Source organism: Bos javanicus, chromosome 3 (genome assembly GCF_032452875.1).
Source record: "Bos javanicus breed banteng chromosome 3, ARS-OSU_banteng_1.0, whole genome shotgun sequence".
NCBI classification, from domain to species: Eukaryota; Metazoa; Chordata; class Mammalia; order Artiodactyla; family Bovidae; genus Bos; species Bos javanicus.
In genome coordinates, this window is record NC_083870.1 from 91,562,131 (window position 1) to 91,579,631 (window position 17,501).

Genomic DNA, 17,501 nt, shown 5'->3' on the forward strand with positions numbered 1-17,501 from the left:
CCAGCTCAGGCTCCAAGCAACAGGCTGCAGGGACGACAGAGAAGGGGAGGAAGGGCATTAAGCAGATGGGGTGGACAAACAGGTTTCCAGCATCTACAGAACTGGAGGAAGTGGCGGGCAAGTTGGCTGAAAAGGGCTCAGCTCCAGGCTGAGGAGTCCGGCCTTATCCTGTGGGTGTAGAGACCATGAGAGGTGTGGGAGCTGGGGTGTGTCTGTCCTGAGGACCAGCACAGGTAGACGCTGAGGACAACCTTGCTGCCTGGATTGTTGGGGTGCATCTCCTGTCCTCACCAGGGCTGAGATCACTTGGGACTAAAACTGGATGATTCCTGCCAGGAATGGAAGGCCCTACAGCAACACCCTCCATTCAACCCTTCTCTGGGAGGATGGGCATATTGTTCAGCCTCTCGGAGTCCGTTTCCTCATCTGTAACCTGGGGACACACACCAACCTTGCAGGCTGTGAGGGTGAAATGAAGGTGAGCACAGCATAGGTGATTATGGGTCTTGTTACATGTGTGGACCCAGGGGCACTGGAAGAAGAGCGCAGGCTCTGGGGTCCATTCTCCAGTCCCCTGGGATGCCCATCTCTCAGGGCTGGTGGGAGGGTCCCATTCAGGCAGCACCCAATACATTGCACATGCGCAGTAACTTTGTGGGCTGCCCGGTCTGCCCAGGCACACGCAGTCCTGGTCACCTCGCCCCTGCTCCTGGGACCCTGCTGCTCTCTCTGCACGCTGCTCTCCTCCCCAGCCCTTAGCTCCTGTTGCCTGCGGTCAGCTCCCCTGCCCTGAGCACATGGCACACTGGACGTGTTCTGTACCCTTTGCAAAGAGCTTTCACACTCACATTCTCCCTGCAAATCCACTCACCTACTGTCCTGTTTATGAGGGGGACAGAGTTAATCCCCACTGTGCAGATGAGGGGAGAGAAGGACACGGACACCATTCAGGCACCTGCGGTGTGTAGGAGGCGTCATACCTGTTAATTCTTCACGACGTCCTGAGGCTGGTAGTGTCTTCCCCACTGCATAAACGCAGATGCTGAAGATCAGAGAGGGGCAGTGACTTATCCAAGTTCATCCAGCAAGAAACTGGCAGAGGCTGAGTGCAGACCCAGGTCTTTCTGACTCGAGAGTCTGGGATTTAGAGCAAACATTTGCAATGTGGGGTTGACGGATCTGTCCCTCAGGGCCGTTGCAGGGTCTAAATGGGGAAATCGGTGTGAGAGTGTCTGGCATCATGCTTAAGGACGAAGAGTAGAAGGGGAATCTTGTCCACCTCCATCTAATCATATAGAACACAGGGAGAGATGTCCAGGGAGGGTCACCACACGCCCAAGGTCACAGCAGGCAATCACAGAGCCCAAGCTCACCGTCCCTGGGATCACTTTTCCCCAGTAAAGGGCAGGGGCTACCCCTCTCCAGAGAATGGAAACTTCCAAAAGTGCCTCTGAGCTGATGGGGGTGGGGGGGTGGTGGAAAGAGCAGGAATGTTGCCATGGTACACCAATCTGGAGCCTGAGGCTGAGAGCGGGAAGCCCAGAGTTTGCCAAGGTCATTCCTTTCGGCTCCACCCCCACCCCCAGAGACCTGCATGAAGACCTTGCCTTCCCAGTTAATCAGCCAACGAGAGGGCCCATTCCAGAGGCCCTCACGGTTGGGCCCCAATGGTCTGATGAACTTGAATAATTTCACAGAACATCAGCATCAGATAAGCATTCTGTGACTGTGATGGGTCATGACACGTCCAGACCCCTCAGTAGCCATGGCCGAGCACAGCAAACAGGAACACTGTCCAATCACATCAGCGACTACACAGCCTCTCCTGGCTGGAGCATGACCTGTGCTTCTTTGTCAGCTACATCCTTAGCTTGGTCTTCCATGTAGGATCTTAACCAAGATGCCTCATCATGGGATCAGCCCCACTTCCCAATAGCATCCAGTCTAGAGCAGAGACCCACTTCCATGGACCCTCCCCTCAGTCACCTCGAACAAGCCCATATCCCTTAAGTCCCTTCTCACAGCCTCTTACAGAGACACCTCACAGATCCCCTGGGGTTTCTCCCCTCACTGCAATGAGTAACAAATGTACGTGTGCTCAGCCATATCCAACTCTTGCAACCACATGGACTGTAGCCCACCAGGCTCCTCTGTCCATGGGATTTTCCAACCAAGAATACTGGAACAGGTTGCCATTTCCTGCTCTAGGGGATCTTCCTGAACCAGAGAGCAAACCCAAATCTTCTATGTCTCCTGCATTGGCAGGTGGATTCTTTACCACTGAGCTACCTGCAAAGCCCGCAATGAGTAACAAACCCAACAAGTAACCACAGGTGGAGCAGTGATAAAAAATCCTCCTCCAGTGCAGGAGAGGCAGGAGGTGCAGGTTTGATCCCTGGGTCAGGAAAGTGCCCTGGAGAAGGAAATGAAGACCCACTCCAGTGTTCTGGCCTGGGACATTCCATGGGGGTCACCAAAGAGTCGACACGACTTAGCGACTAAACAACAAGCAACCACAGGTGAGCTCCCGGTGGCCCTCACCTGCAGGGTGCTGGCAGAAGGATCCCATCAAAGCCCCACTCCTCCCACCAACCCTGCAAAATGCAAAGACAAGGATCCATCACCTCCCTCTTGCAGGTGAGAAAAGTGAGGTCCAAGCCCAAGGTCACGGAGTAGGGTGAATATGTAATTTATCATCCCGAGGGGATAATTTGAGGGTGAAAGGTCTAACTAGGCAGGGACAGTGGGCCGGAACGAGGGCAGTCCAGGGCAGGCCAGGCATGTGGTCTCCCAATCATGCAGCAGGATGAAGGGAGATCTGGTCTGGAAGGGAAGCCTGGCCCGGGCATCTGTGTCCCTGCCTCAGTCCCCGGCCCCCTCCCTGGGACAGGTTTCTCTCTGTGGGCCGGGCTGGCAGCCAGACCCTCCTGGTTCTCTGCTGAGTCTGGGGGTGCCCTGCAGTGTGATGTGGAGGCAGGGGCCACTCTCGAGTTTCCACCCGCACAGCTGTCCCACCGGCCACACTGCTGTGTCTTCTGTTCACTTTCCAGAGAGTCCCCTTACTGATCCCCCTCGGTTATCCTGCCCAGAGGGGGACAGCAGAAGCAGCGTTGGGTGTGGGAAGAGGGTTCACATAAAAGAATTTGCAGATGAATGAAGGTAACCATTCTAAACACTGAAAACTTTTTTATTTGAACCTCCCACTGGTGTTCTCTCTGATGCAGGTCACCCCTCCCCTGAGTGAATGAGCAGAGCACAGGAACAGCTGTTACAGCAGAGGCTTTCCTACTGGAGGCGGCAATGACCCAGAAAGGAGATGGAGGGGGTGCCAGGGGCATGCCCTTCCCTCGGCCATGACCCCAATCCCGACCCAGAGGCATGGCCCAGGTGAAGGTCAGCCCTCCTAAGAGGCCCAGGGTGCCAGCTCTGATTGTGGGGGCCAGGGCTGAGGTGGTACCACCCATGCTGGGGCCCAGAGGGGCTTTGCAGAGATCAGCCCAAGAAAGCATCACTCAGTGATGCTGCCATACCTTCAGGGGCTGCTCAGACACCCAGAGCTGTTTGTTCCTGGGCTCTGTGGCCGTGATGGTTGTGTGGGTGTCACTCTGTTGGGACAGTTTTTAACTCCTCTGTTCCCACCTCAGTTTCTGCTCTGTACTCTGTGTCTAACCTACAAGATGCCAGGCTCAGAGTATTGTGAGCCCCTTGAGGGTGAGAACCGTCATCAGTTTGTGTCTCTTTCTGCCTAAAGATCCCAGCTTCCCATCTGGCACACGGTAGATGCTCCATAGATGCCACTGGGACCAAATGAGTTAAGTCAGGAGTCTGAGAGTCAGTGGAATGAGGGGTGGGGCATTCCCTGCAAAAGCCTTCTGGGTTCTGGTCACTTATGTACAACCTCAGGGGCCACCAGTTGAGCATAGGAGAGACCAAGGCAAGTGAAGCAAAGGTACTGGCCTTGAGCAGGCAGCCACACTCCAAGATAAATGTGGAAGGGCCAGGACTAACTCAGTCCAAAAGCAGCGATATCAGGAAGAGCCTTCAGAAGAGGGAGGTCTGTGCAGAGGTTTGAAAGATAAGCCTGAATGTGCCAGGCAGACAGGAACAAAGGGCATCCTGGTGGAGAAGACAGCTTGGCAAGGGCATAAGGCACAGGGTGAGCGTGGGGTGGGCTGACCAGGAGAAAGTCGGAAGGTCAGCAGAGGTCACTCATGGGAGATTTTGGATCTCAGAGCAACAGAAGCTACAGGAAGGATGTAGGACCAGATGTCAGCTCTGAATGAAGACCCATTTCACCATCCGTCTAGTGGATCAAAAGACTCAGCAGGAATGAGAACCCTGATGGGCTTTCACAGGGGATGAGGGACCCAGGGGCAGCACCAAGGAGGGTTCCTGGTCAGAAGCTAGCTTTGAGGTGAGGCTATAAAGGCACTTGAGGGCCCTGGCTGCTGCAAATCTTCTCAACAAATCCTATTACCTTCAAAGCTCCACAAAAAAAGTATTAATCGAAACAGCAATGGCCCAGTAATGTAATCATCTCCTCTCTGTGTGATTCTCAAAATGTTCTCGGCCCACTGAGAGTCTGCAAAATCAAACCCCATTTTGCAGTTAGTGAAATGGAAGCCCTGTGAGGTCACACGGAGATTGGTGGTGGAGCCAGATTGAAACCCCGGGAGAAGTTCCATGTCAGCCCTGGGCCTCAGGTTCAAAGCCCAGTTCCTTGTCTGGGAGGGGATCCCCGGGGCTGTCGGGAAGCCCATAGTACAGGTCTTCCTCTTCCTGTGCCGGCCCCTCTGTGCCTGTGTCTGAAGCCTCTTCTTCCTCTTTTGTCCTTGGGGACCTCTGCTGGGAGCTAGGCACAGCTGCCTCCCACCGCTGCTTCTCTGGAGGCGCATCCTCCGTCGCAGGGGCATCAATCAGGGCAAAGTCGTGGAAGCGGTCCAGCTGGCACCTGCAGGTCCGGGACTCCGGAGGCAGGGGCTGAGGTTCCGCTTCCTCAGGTGGAGACGGGTTAGGGCTGCTCCCCTCACTGGAGCCCACGTCCAGGTCATCTTGGAAGGAAGCCAAGGGTGCAGAACCCTGGGGACAGGTCGGGGGACTGCAGGGGTAAAGGCGGAGAGGGTGAGGGTAGCCCTGAGTCAGACTGCCTGGGTCTGAACCCCAGCCATGAGCTGCAAGGGCCGGGATAGGTGAGTTGACCTGTCTGAGCCTCAGTTTCATCCCCTGTAAGATGGGGGAAATACCAGCATTCGCTCCTATGGTTCTCCCCAAGGTTTATAGCAAATAATGAGTACAAAGCACTTTGCATGAGGCCTGGCACATAGTAGGTGCTCAAGAAATGGACCATTATTATGTTATCCAAACCAGGTCACTCCTCTGCCTCTCCAACCACTCAGGGACTCCTCTGGGCTACCGCCCCTGTCACACTGGGCGTCACCTTCTGTCCCTTCGTCTGCCTCCCCCAGTGGATGAGGGGCTCCCGCAGGGTAGGGCTGTGAAGGCCTGGCAGGGAGTAGGTGCCCAGGGATGCTGGTGGGTGAGTGACTACAGGCTTGAATGAGGAATATTCATGTTCCCGTTCGTGAATGGCTGGGGACAGGGTGGGGGTGGGGGAGGGGATGGAGAGACCTGCCTGAGGCCAAGAGCATGTCAGCAGCAGAGCCTGGATTTGAACTTAGGTCCCACCTGGCTCCTCATGGTGAGAGTTCAAACTACTCTGAGGTAGGAGTGATTATTCTCATGTGAGGAAACTGAGGCTTGGCAAGGTGAGGAGCACTTGAAGGTTACACAGCAGAGGAGCTGGGGCTTGAACCAGGCCCAGGTGACTACGCCCAGACCCACGCATCCCCTCAGGGTGTCCCCAGTCACCCTCAGTGGCCCACACCCCCTCCTCCTTCACCCCAGAACCCCCCTGCTCTGCACACTCACCTGAGCCTGCCCTGACTTGGGTCTCCTTCTCCCTCATCCTGGTCCGAGCCCCTGTGGATGACCACGGTGGCTTCCAACCAGGTCTGAGGGTCATGAGGGCCACTTTCTCCTCCATCGCTGGCTCCTGGCTGCCGCTGTCCGGGTTCCGGGTCCAGGAGGGGGCGGGGGTCCTCACTGTATCTCATGACCTTCATCTGGATGTGGCTGAAGTCAGGCAGGCTCTGGTCATAGGCGGCTGCCTCCCACAGCCTGACGTAGCGGGGCTGGGGGCTGAATGGGGGTGCAGGAGACAGCAGGAGAGAGAATAGGCAGATAGGCAAAGATTTGCTGTGTTGTCCTCTGGCCCGCCTGCTCTGAGCAGCAGGTCTCCCTTGATCTCCAAGAAGCCTCTGGGAGCAGTTACTGTACTCAGTTCATGGATGAGGAGACTGAGGCCCAGCAAGGTAAGCTGAGTAGCAGAGCTCAGACACTCAGGCCAGTGTTCCTTTCACCCCGTGTCTCCAAAGTGAACCCCAAGGCTGCAACTACCAAATGAAGGTCAGTTTATATTAACTGGGAGTTTGCTGGGTTCCAGACAGTGGCCTGAAGGCTTTATGCTGTTTATTTTGAACAAGCCCTTGAAGCAGAGCCATCGTTCCCATTTTTTCAGATGAGGACACAGCAGCAGGAAGGGCCCAGCGACTGAGTGGTCCTTGTGGGCCAGGCTCTGTGGGTTAGCTCATCGAGTCCTTGCCGGAACTCTGGGAGCTGCTGGGGGAGGCTGAGGCACAGACACTGGCTGGCTTGCCTGGGTGACTCAGACCTAGGGAAGGGGCTGGGGTTCCAAGCACCACCTTCTCCACTGCTCTACGATCCAGGGCTAGGGAGTGACAGGGAGGAGCCCAGGATCAGGGCGACCTGAGCCCCAGCTCTATTCCAGCAGCTGTCTCCGTGTGACCAGTCCTGAAGCTGGTCCCAATACCCACCCAGGGTCTATCTGCCTCAGTCCCCTGGGACATTTGGTCACCTAGGTGCCAGGGACAGAAAATACCATCACCACCTCCTTCCCCAAGCAAAACAGAGAATGTCCCAGAGCCCTGGCCACAGATCCTGGATCTGCAGCCTGGACTTCTGAACACAATCATCACAGCTTCAGGGGTGGGGAGGGGGGACCAAGTCAGGTCACCCCTCCAGGGCTGCCGTGTTTTGGCAAGACAGCACTTGGCACTTCCAAGGATGAAGGCAGGTCTGGTCTGGTATTGACTCTCTGTGAGGTTTGAGTTTGTGATTGGACTTCTTGAGCCTCAGTTTCCACATCTGTATAAAGGGCCCGACACTACCACGCCTTTCATAGATTCCTATGAAGACCAAAAGAAGTTATGGGCACAAAATGCCTGAGTTGGTCTCTGGTGCTTTTGGAAGCATTTCCTACCAATGATGGCAAAGGCTTATAGAGGGCCTGCTATGGTCCAGGCTCTGTTCTTAGCACTTGGCTTATAAAGTCTGCATCCATATCACAGGTTCCACATCTGTGGATTCAACTAACTGTGGTTTGAAGATACTCAGGAAAAAAATTTTAGAAAGCCCCAAATAGCAAAACTTGAATTTGTCACACACCAGCAACTATTTACATAGCATTTACATTATATTATACAATCCTAGAGAATTCCAAGGACTGTATAGTTCATGGGGTCACAAAGTCAGACAGGACTGAGCGACTTTCACTTTCATTATATTTACAACTATTGACATAGCATTTACATGCTATGTATTAGAAGTAATCTAGAGATGATTTAAAGTATATGGGAATAAAGTTTAAAAATAAAATAAAATTAAAACTAAAAAAAATAAAAGCAACTAGACTATAAAAAAAATAAAGTATATGGGAGGATGTCTTACATTATAAACAAATATTATGCCTTTTTATATAAGGGACTTGAGCATCTGCAGATTTTGGTGTCTGAGGGGGATCTAGAGCCAGTTCCCCACAGACGCCAAGAGATGATTATTATCTCATTTAGCCCCTCCACTGAAGCTGTATTTGAAATACACCGTATCTGTATTTCAAAGATGGGGCAAAGAGAGGCAGGTCAATTTCCCAAAGTCACTCAGCCAAAAAGTGGCAGGGCCCCAGGGCTATGCCTTGGCCATCATTATGCCTCTTTTTTGCTAGCGTAGTAGTCATCACCACTGTGTGGGATTTAGGGTCACATCTATTTGGCTGCCACTAATTCGCTGTAAGGCAGGACAAAAATCCCCAAGCCTCAGTTTCCTCATCTGTAAAATGGGAACAATAATGAACACCTCACAGACTTGAGAGGCCAAAACAATCTATGATTTCTGAGAGTCTGTTCTCAGTAATTAAGAAGGTAAAGCCAGAGCCTGCAGCAGAAGGGAGACACTGCCCCTCTGCTCATGCCCCACCCCCTCACTCTCCTCAGCAGGGGGAGACTGGCCTGAGGGTCTCTAACCCTCCCCTCCCTCCACTCCACCCAGAAGGCTCAGCATCCACCTCTTCATCTCGGCAGCAAACCCGCTCTCCAGCAGGCCCAGCGCCTTCGCCTTCGTGGACAGCACACCTTGGAAGTCAGAGTCAGCAGGTATGAAGGTGATCTGTAGGGCAAAGGGGAGAAGGCTTCTCTGTAGCTGCCCGCACACATTCGTACTTGCTGCTCCCCCAGAGCAGGGGCCTAACCTCTCCAGATACCCTGGGACAGAGACCTCACAAGGGAGCGCACCCTGTTTGACAGGAGGGCCCAGCACTGCTGGCTATCTGGATCTCTGGGCTCCTGCTCCCACTGGCCCTTCATTCACCCAGCAAACACTCCTGGAGCATCGGCTGTGTGCCAGGCACTCTTCTAGGCAGTAGGGGGCAGCAGTGAGTGAATGAGACAGGCACCCCTTCCCTGGGGGAGGTCATATCTTGTCCTGCCTGACATGGAGCAGGCCCTTCATCCGTATCTGGTGAATGGGTGAGAAGCAGGTATTGTCAGGTGTTTCCTGGCACCGACAAAGGCTGCGACAGAGAACAGAAAAGGGGGTGGCCGGGGTGGTGCCCAACCCTGACCCCTGAACTCTCTGGGATCTCGAGGTCTCTGCAGGTGCCACACCACAGGTGGGCACGGGGCAGTGGAGGGGAGGCAGGTCACAAAGGAGGCAGTGGGATGAGGCAGAAGGCGCCCTGCCTTTGGGGTCTGAGAGGCTGGGTGAGCAGCCTTCCTTGGGCAGGTCATCACTTCTCCCAGAGCCTGTCTGTGATCCTCTGTAAAATGGGGTTCGCCTCAAAGAGATATTTGCAGCGCTGTTCACAATGGCCAAAAGGTGGAAGCACCCTAAGTACCCACTGATGGAGGACTAGATAAACAAAATGTGGTGTATACACACAAAGGAAGATTATTCAGCCTTTAAAAGAAAAAAATGAAGTTCTGACATGTGCTACAACATAGATGAACCTTGAGGAAATAAGCCAGTCGCAAGACAAATTCCATAGGATTCCACTTATATGAAGTATCTGCTGCTGCTGCTGCTAAGTTGCTTCAGTCATGTCCAACTCTGTGCGACCCCAAAGACAGCAACCCACCAGGCTCCTCTGTCCCTGGGATTCTCCAGGCAAGAACACTGGAGTGGGTTGCCATTTCCTTCTCCGAGGCATGAAAGTGAAAAGTGAAAGTGAAGTCGCTCAGTCGTGTCCAACTCTTAGCGACCCCATGGACTGCAGCCCACCAGGCCCGTCCATCCATGGGATTTTCCAGGCAAGAGTACTGGAGTGGGGTGCCATCGCCTTCTCCAGTGAAGTATCTAGAATAGTCAAATTCGTAGAGACAGAAGGGAGAATGGTGGTTGCCACAGATAGGAGCAGGGCGGATGGGGAGTTATCGTTTATTGGGTATGAGTTTCAGTTTTACAAGATGAAAAGCATTCTGGAAATCGGTTCCATAACAATGTGAATGTAATTAACACTGAAAAGGTCACTTAAAAATGTTTCAGATGGTAAATTTTAGGTTATGTATATTTCACAATTTAAAAAAGCAGGATTAGTATTGCCTGTCTCCTGGCTGTGAGGATTCCATGAGATAATACATAAGGTGTCCTTCAGCACAGTGTCTGACACATAGTAGCTGTTCTATGAATCATGGTTCGACGCTATTGAAGATGAAATTACCTGACTTCTCTGAGTCTTGTTCTCCTCAACTGAAAATTTCCTCAACAGATATTTGATAAGACCCTTGGGCTTCCCTGGTGGCTTAGAGGGTAAAGAATCTACCTGCAATGTGGGAGATAGGTTTGATCCCGGGTGGGGAAGATCCCTTGGTGAGAATGGAATGGTTACCCACCCTAGTATTCTTGCCTGGAGAATCCCATGGACAGAGGAGCCCGTCCAGAGGAGCCCCAGAGGAGCCTGGTTTGCTACAGTCCACCGGGTCATAAAGAATTGGACACAACTGAGAAACTAACACTTTCACTTCACTTTACAGTGTCATACCAGGTTCATAAGCAGCAACCTCCTTTCTCCCTTCCCATAGAGTACAGTGAGTGAAAGACACTTGTCTGCACCATCCAAGCCCAAAATGATGGGGAGAAGGGAATGATAGCTGGAGGGGTTCTTAGAACACCTGTGAGTAGTAAGCTTCCCCCAAATGTCTGGAAATGAGGGAGGGCCCTGGGTATCTTCCATAGCCATTAAGTATGTCCTGCACTTGCCAGATGGTTCTGTATTTCCTAGAAGCTTCCCTTTCCTCCAGTCATCCTCCTCTTCATCATCATAATCACCACCATTATCTCCATCAACATCATAATCGTATCATCACCATCAGCACCAGCACCTTCATCAACAGCAGCATTATCACCCTACAGCATCATTGCCATTGCCACTGTGAAAGCCTGGAGGAGAAGGAAAGTCCTGAGCGTCTTACAACACAAAATCTTTTAAAAGAGGGGGACAGGCAGAGTTGAAGCTGGGAAGGGGAGATCAGACCATGAAGACAGCAAAGCATCAGGCTAAGGAATTCAGCCTTTATCCAGAAGCAGAGGGAGCCCTGGAGGAGTTCTCAGCTGGAGAGTACACAGACAGATTTGTGTTTGGGCAGAGTTCTGGGCAGTCCCCAGAGGGAGGAACAGAGGGATGATGGAGGGAGGCCCATGGAGAGGTCAATCCATCAGTCACCAATCAGGGGTCTGGTCCTGGGCTCCAGCAGAGCAGGCAGGAGTGAGAAGTAGGGAGTGGGGAACTTGGGGGTAGAAGCAGAAGCCAGGCGAAGAGGTCTAGCCTTCCCAGCCAATCCTTCCCCTTCCCCCATCTCAGCTAACAAGCACAGCATCCCTGACTGTCCCACTGGCTAGATTTGTCCCAATTCTTCCTCCTCTCAAGCCCGAAACCCTGCTGACCACTAAATCTGAGCAAGTCTACTTCAGAAATTCAATAAGGTAAGCAAGCTGGAAGTACCAGGGCCACACCTAGCCACAGCAGGTACTGTATGTTTGATGAACTGGAAATGTCTTCTCCACACCTACAGCCTTGGGTTCAAGTTCTGCCTTAATCTAGGAGATGATCATCTCTCACCTGGACCACAGATGGAACCCCCCCACCACCACCACTGGCCAGTTGCTCTTGAAACTTCCTCCTCCCAGATGTCAGCCTGATAACTTTCCTGAACTGCAAAGCTGCTCATGTCCCCCTCTTGTCCCATCAACTACAGTGTAAGGTCCGAATGCCTCAGCATGGCATCCAGGCCCCGTGGGCCCAAGCCCCACTCCCTCTCCACCTTCCCTTGCTCCCCGCACCCTCCAGTCACCATGTCGACCCACTTGCCTTGTTCTTTCACCTCATGTCTTTCTTCACCCTATTCCTTCTGCCCGAAATGTCTTTCCTCATTTTTTCTGGCTGGTGAACTTCTACTTTACCTACAAATCCCAAATCATCTTCTCTGTGAAACCCATTCCCTCCCCAGCAGGCAGAAAATTGACTCCTCCACGAGACCTCCAGTCCTCCAAAGACAGGGACAGCCTAATTCACACTGGTATTGGCTACCCCTTACCCCCATATTGGGCTTCCCTGGTGGCTCTGCTGGTAAAGAATCAGCCTGCAATGCAGGAGACCTGGGTTCGATCCCAGGGTTGGGAAGATCCCCTGGAGAAGGGAAAGGCTACTCACTCCAGCATTCTGGCCTGGAGAATTCCACGGACTGCATAGTTCATGGCGTTGCAAAGAGTGGGACACGACTGAGCAACTTTACTTACTTACTTTTACTTTACCCCCATATCATAATTGTCTAATTCTATTCCCTTATATATTTCTTTCAATCCAGAAAATTCCCATTTGTCAGGCTCTGAGACAGGAGAGAATCTGGCAGGGAAGATGGGCATCAGTATTTGCTGAGAGCTCCGGTGGCCCAGGCCCCAGTGAGATGATGTGGGAGAGGGGACCCTCGTCTAGCACACCTCCCTGGCTTACAACACACTTGCCTTCTCTCCTTAGTGTGCCGCCCTAACAGCCTGCGTCCCTGAAACACACATCCACATCTGTGGTCACATACCTGCACATACATACACAGACCCGATCAAAGCCACGACACTGATCCTGAGACGGCTGCCTTCGAATTGGCTCCAGGCCAGGCGTGACACCAGGTCCCCACATACAAGACCCTATTGGTTCCTCCCACCGGGCCATGTAAGTCTCAGGGAGGTAGGGGATTCTTCTGCCAGGGTCACAGAAGTGGGGCACAGGGAGGAGAGATCTGAGGCCTGGCGGACACTGAAACCTGTGCTCCTTCTACACCACCATGCAGCCTCTGCAGCACAGGAACACGTGAATCCATCAACAGTTATTCATTAATACTCAAGAATATTCCCTGTCCCCATCTCTCTCCCTCATCCCCACAGCCACTCTGCCCCCCTCCCCTTCCCCGCCCACAGCCAGCTCTGTGAAGGGGGCCAGGGCAAGAAGGACCCTCCCCCCATGCTCCCCCACAGCCATTGCCTTGCCGTCCCCCAGGGTCCAGGCTCCTCATTGGGAGGATGACGATCAAGACGGTGGTGACGTGGGTGGCTCGGCCCCAAGGCCTTCTTCTCCCGGTGACCTCTGCTCAGGGCATTGCACAGAGTCGAGTTGACTGTAAACTGCTCAGAAAATGACTACAAACCAGCCCGGACCGCTCCAGCGCTGAATAAACGCTCTGACAGCCAGGGGCTGCCTGGCAGAGGAAGCAGGGCTGGGAGAGCCTAACCCAGGCCCTGGGAGCCTCCTCCCTCCACCAAACCCCAGCACAGCCACCCAGGTGAGAGGTGAGGAGGGGGCTGCGGGGGAAGGGGCGGGGAGGAAAGGGAAGGTGGTGGCTGCCTGGGGACTGGAGTCCCAGATGGCAGGACCAGCGGGGTCCTTAAGATACACCCTCTTTCCCACCCCCCTCTTCCTGACTCACACATTCTACAAATGTGGAAACTGAGACTCAGAGAGGGAAGGAGCTTAACCGAAGTCTCCCAGGTAATCAGAGGCAGAGTGCAAGTTAGAATCCGTGCTTCTTTCCTTGTCTCCCTGGATCTAGCCGACCAGCTGCTGTGTGACCTCGGAAAAGCCACTCAACCTCTCTGGGCACCAAAAGATTACAACACTTGATATGCCCATTCCACACGTTTGTTGGGAGGATCAATAACAGTAAGGGTGACAGCCTTTCACCTAAATATTATACTCTCCAGTTCACAAACTGTTCATCTCTTCTCTGTTCTCCATAATAACCGTGAGGCTGGGAGAAATAGGGGCCCAGGGCCTCATTTTGCAGATAAAAGAAACTGAGGCTCAGAAAGACAAAGGTCACATGGATACTTTGGAACAGAGCTAGAACTAGAACTCAAGACTCTCAAACCAGTGCTCTTCCCATCATTAAGTCACTCATTAAAACTCCAAAAGAGAGAGCACTGCCCAAGCCATGAGGTTCCAGCTGACTCATTCAGATCTCTCAGCAGCTCTGGGACACAGGGACCGTCCTCCTGAGGAAGGTTATGCTTTAGGCACCACACATCTGAGCTCTGATCCCAACTCTGATACCCAGGAGCTGAAGGAACCTCACTTTCTGAGCCTCAGGCTTCTCCACTATAAAATAGAACTTCAAAGATACCAAAAAGCTCAGGATGGATGCTGAACTTCACCAGGGATACAGGTGTGCCTGGCAGGCAGCAAGCCCTCAGGAACTCTGGTTTCAAGAACTTGGATTGTGTCTCCCGCATAGTACCTAGTTCAGGGCTCCAGATTCAGGGGACTTCTGATTAATCTTTATGCTAAGGGATGGATAGATGGATGGATGGATGGATGGATGGATGCTCAGGAGAGTGGAGATAAGAAAAGAAATGGTAAAGGGGAGAGGATGACAAGATGATTGAAGGATGGGGGACTGATGCCTGGAATAGAGGCACAGCCCCAGACCCTCCTGGGCCCTGGCCCCCAGCCCACCTGTTCCCACTGTTACCACCTACCTTGGGGTAACATTGGCACATGCTCCAGATGACGCCCCCGATCACCATGACGCCTCCCATGGCATAGAAGGTGCCGTAGACCTGGGGCCGGTCGTGGCTCATGAGGAACGTGCCAAGGGCCAGCAGGAAGAGCCCCAGCACGATGAAGCCGATGCGGAAGGTCTTCTCATCAGTCATGGCTGCCTGGCCAGGCCTGGCCTGTGAGCCACCTGCAGAGGGGTGCCAGCAAACCAGCCAGCTACCTACACACACACTCACACTTGAGGAGTGACGCTCTGGGATCGCTGCCGATCAGGACTTAAGCCAAGAGGGAGGCAGGCTCCCTGCAGGCCCAGCCCAGCCACCAGGCACACCCCGTGCTCCAGGCTGGAGGAGTTACGCACAGGCGGCTGCTTGCCCCCACCTTCACCCCTCTCACCTCCGCTCTGGCCCTCTGGAGCATGTGGGAATCCGAGTGAGGGAGACAGAGGGAGGGAAGGGGAGGTTCCAGGGCTGAGCCCCAGCCCAGGCTTTGACATCACCTCATTTCCCTGTGTGGGGCTGAGCTGGGTGGACAGGCAGCCTGCACCATCCAGCCAGGGGAAGCAGGTAACTACTGCAGCCAAAAGGCATCAGAATGCCACTGGGGGATTCCAGGATCCCACAGGCTGGCACTTTAGAATCCTGAAGAATTTTAGACTCTTCAAGGTCATGGGCCCACCTGGCTACTAGTTACGAATGGTGCCTGCATGCAGGGCTCTATTTTAAACATGTGATACGTATTAACTCATTTAGGGAACCCTGTAAGGTGGGCACTACTATCCCTACTTTATAAATGAAGACACAGATACATAACTTGCCCAAGGTCACACAGCCAGAAAAGACAGGGCAGTTGGCGTTTGAACCTAGTACTGTCCCCAGGTGCAACTGCCTAACTGCAGTGCAAGGGTTCAACGTGCAGGCTCTGGTGGCCATACAGACCTCCCAGCTTGGCTTCTGGCTCCTCTACTACGGGGCAGTGTGGTCTTGATCCAGTTGCCTCCTGTGCCGCAGTCTTCCTCCTCCCTACAATAGGGATAGTGATAGCAACTCGAAGGCCTGGGCTCCCTGGGTCCCTCTGCCCCCTTCCCACGCTCTGCGATGAGCTGGCCATGAAAGGCTCTAGTGGGCAATGCCCCTCTAGGGTGCGATTGGTTGATAGTGAGTTCCTTGCCTCCTAACCTAGGAAGATGCCCTCATTCTAAGAATGACATTCTAATGGTGGAATTTCAGTCCTGCAGCAGGCTGATGGGAAAAATCAGATTCTCATAGAGGATTATAGGAAAATGATGGTCAACAGTATCTGTAAAAAAAAAAAGCATAAACTTGTTTGTACGGGGTTGAACTGGCTCTGAATTGGCGTTGCAGGATAAAAGGCTTTCACTTGGCATCCTGACTTCATAGGCTCGGGGAATCTTCCTGTTTGTCATTGCCACCCTCTCCCTCCCCCCAAACGCAAGCTGTACTGGTTCCCAACACCACACCTATCCTCACATGATACACTCTGGTGTCACTGCCCACAGCGCCTTGGAGTTTCATTATGAAGCAGTTTCTCCTTCACCAGCCCTCAGATCCAGCACTTGACAGTCTGCAGAGGAGGTGTCCTGTAGCAGAACTCAGGTGACCCTTCCAGTGAGAGGTGACTGAGAGGTCAGAAAGGGCTGAAAGGCACAGGGCGACATCTCCGTTTGGTGTTTTCCGGGCTGACCTTGGCCTGGTGGCTCTGCTCTGGGCTTGAGTTTGTCATCTTTGGTTGAGTGTGGTATCAAGTTACCTCCCAGGGGTTGTGGAGAGACGTCATATGATAGAGGGAAAAACGCTTTGCAAACTAGGATTATTTACAGGGCAGAACCCCAGGTGGCTCAGGGGTAAAGAATCCACCTGCCAAAGCAGGAGACGCAGCAGTCACAGGTTCGATCCCTGGGTCGGGAAGATCTCCTGGAGGAGGAAATGGCAACCCATTCCAGCATTCTTACCTGTAAAACCCCATGGACAGAGGAGCCTGGTGGGGTCGCAGAGTAGGACACGACTGAGCACACACCCTCCAGGGAAACACTATTATCATAATTTTACACAGGCTCAGAGAAGGGAAGCTACACGCCCCTCCCAGAAAATGAATTCGGGGCCCAGAGGGGCTTCAGCCTGCCCTTTCTGGTCCTGGAGCCCGGGCCCACGGCGGCGGGAATAGATCTTGGTCGCAATCCAGCAGGAGCCTCTCGCGCCCCCTGGTGGCCATAGTAGCACGCGCTTGGCTCGGTGCTTTCACATCTCTTCAGTTCAGTTCAGTTCAGTTCAGTCGCTCAGTCGTGTCCGACTCTGCGACATCTCTTAGGTCGTGCCAGAGTCCCGCAACCCCGTGAGGCTACCTCTTGCGGTTACCCTGCCTATTTCACAGGCGAGGAAACTGAGTCCGGGGACATCTCTCCAAAGATCTCCCCAAACTGAACTGGGGGCTGAACGCGGACCTGGATCCATGCAGCCCCAGTCGCATTGTAGATGAATCTGGTCCTTAGGGCTTCCTGAGAAGCCTCCTGGTCACCCCAGCACTCTCCTTGTTTCCCCATCTTTTCTTTCCTCTACACTACTCACCCACTTTCTGCCTTTTCTCTCCTTAAAACAGGTTGGGGGCTGGGAGTGACAAGAGTAAGAAGCTCTGGGACAAGTAGGTGCTCTGTAAAATGGGTCTAATCTAACCTCTTGCACAGAGCCATGGTGAGGGTGAAATGGGGACACGTGTGTACAGCGCGTTGGAAGTATTGGGTGAGCCATGGTTCCCACTCGCCTCTCACCTGCCTCTGACTTCTGCCTTTCACCCCTGCAAAGCGGGGTGAGCCTGAGGAGAAGTTGCAGAGTCTACCATCTTGCAGCAGAGGGCGCGCTAACCACTGTTTTCTTCCCCGTTTACAGCGTTCAGCGTCCCTGCAAGATCTTAAAAGCTGCGCCTGCAGGTAGGTGAATATCACACCCATTTGACAGAAACTGAGGCTCTCTAAGGCAGGGTAAGCGGCCCAAGATGGCAGAGCCTGTAAAGAGCAGAGCCAGGGTTCAAACGAGGCCCCAGGTCAGTCCTTGTTGAGTACCTGCTATATGTAGCTCACTCCGAGGTGTGG

At 53.3% G+C, this 17,501-nt stretch overlaps 1 protein-coding gene across 1 annotated transcript; it reads right to left on the reverse strand.

Moving 5' to 3' along the window:
* Window positions 1-3,166: 3,166 nt before the first annotated feature.
* Window positions 3,167-14,829, reverse strand: BSND (barttin CLCNK type accessory subunit beta). The gene is made up of 4 exons (XM_061411814.1): window positions 14,374-14,829; window positions 8,420-8,520; window positions 5,929-6,198; window positions 3,167-5,098 (listed from the first exon to the last, which is right to left on the reverse strand). The coding sequence occupies exons 1-4, from the start codon at window positions 14,548-14,550 to the stop codon at window positions 4,687-4,689; spliced, it is 960 nt and encodes a 319-aa protein (XP_061267798.1). The 5' UTR covers window positions 14,551-14,829; the 3' UTR covers window positions 3,167-4,686.
* Window positions 14,830-17,501: the final 2,672 nt, after the last annotated feature.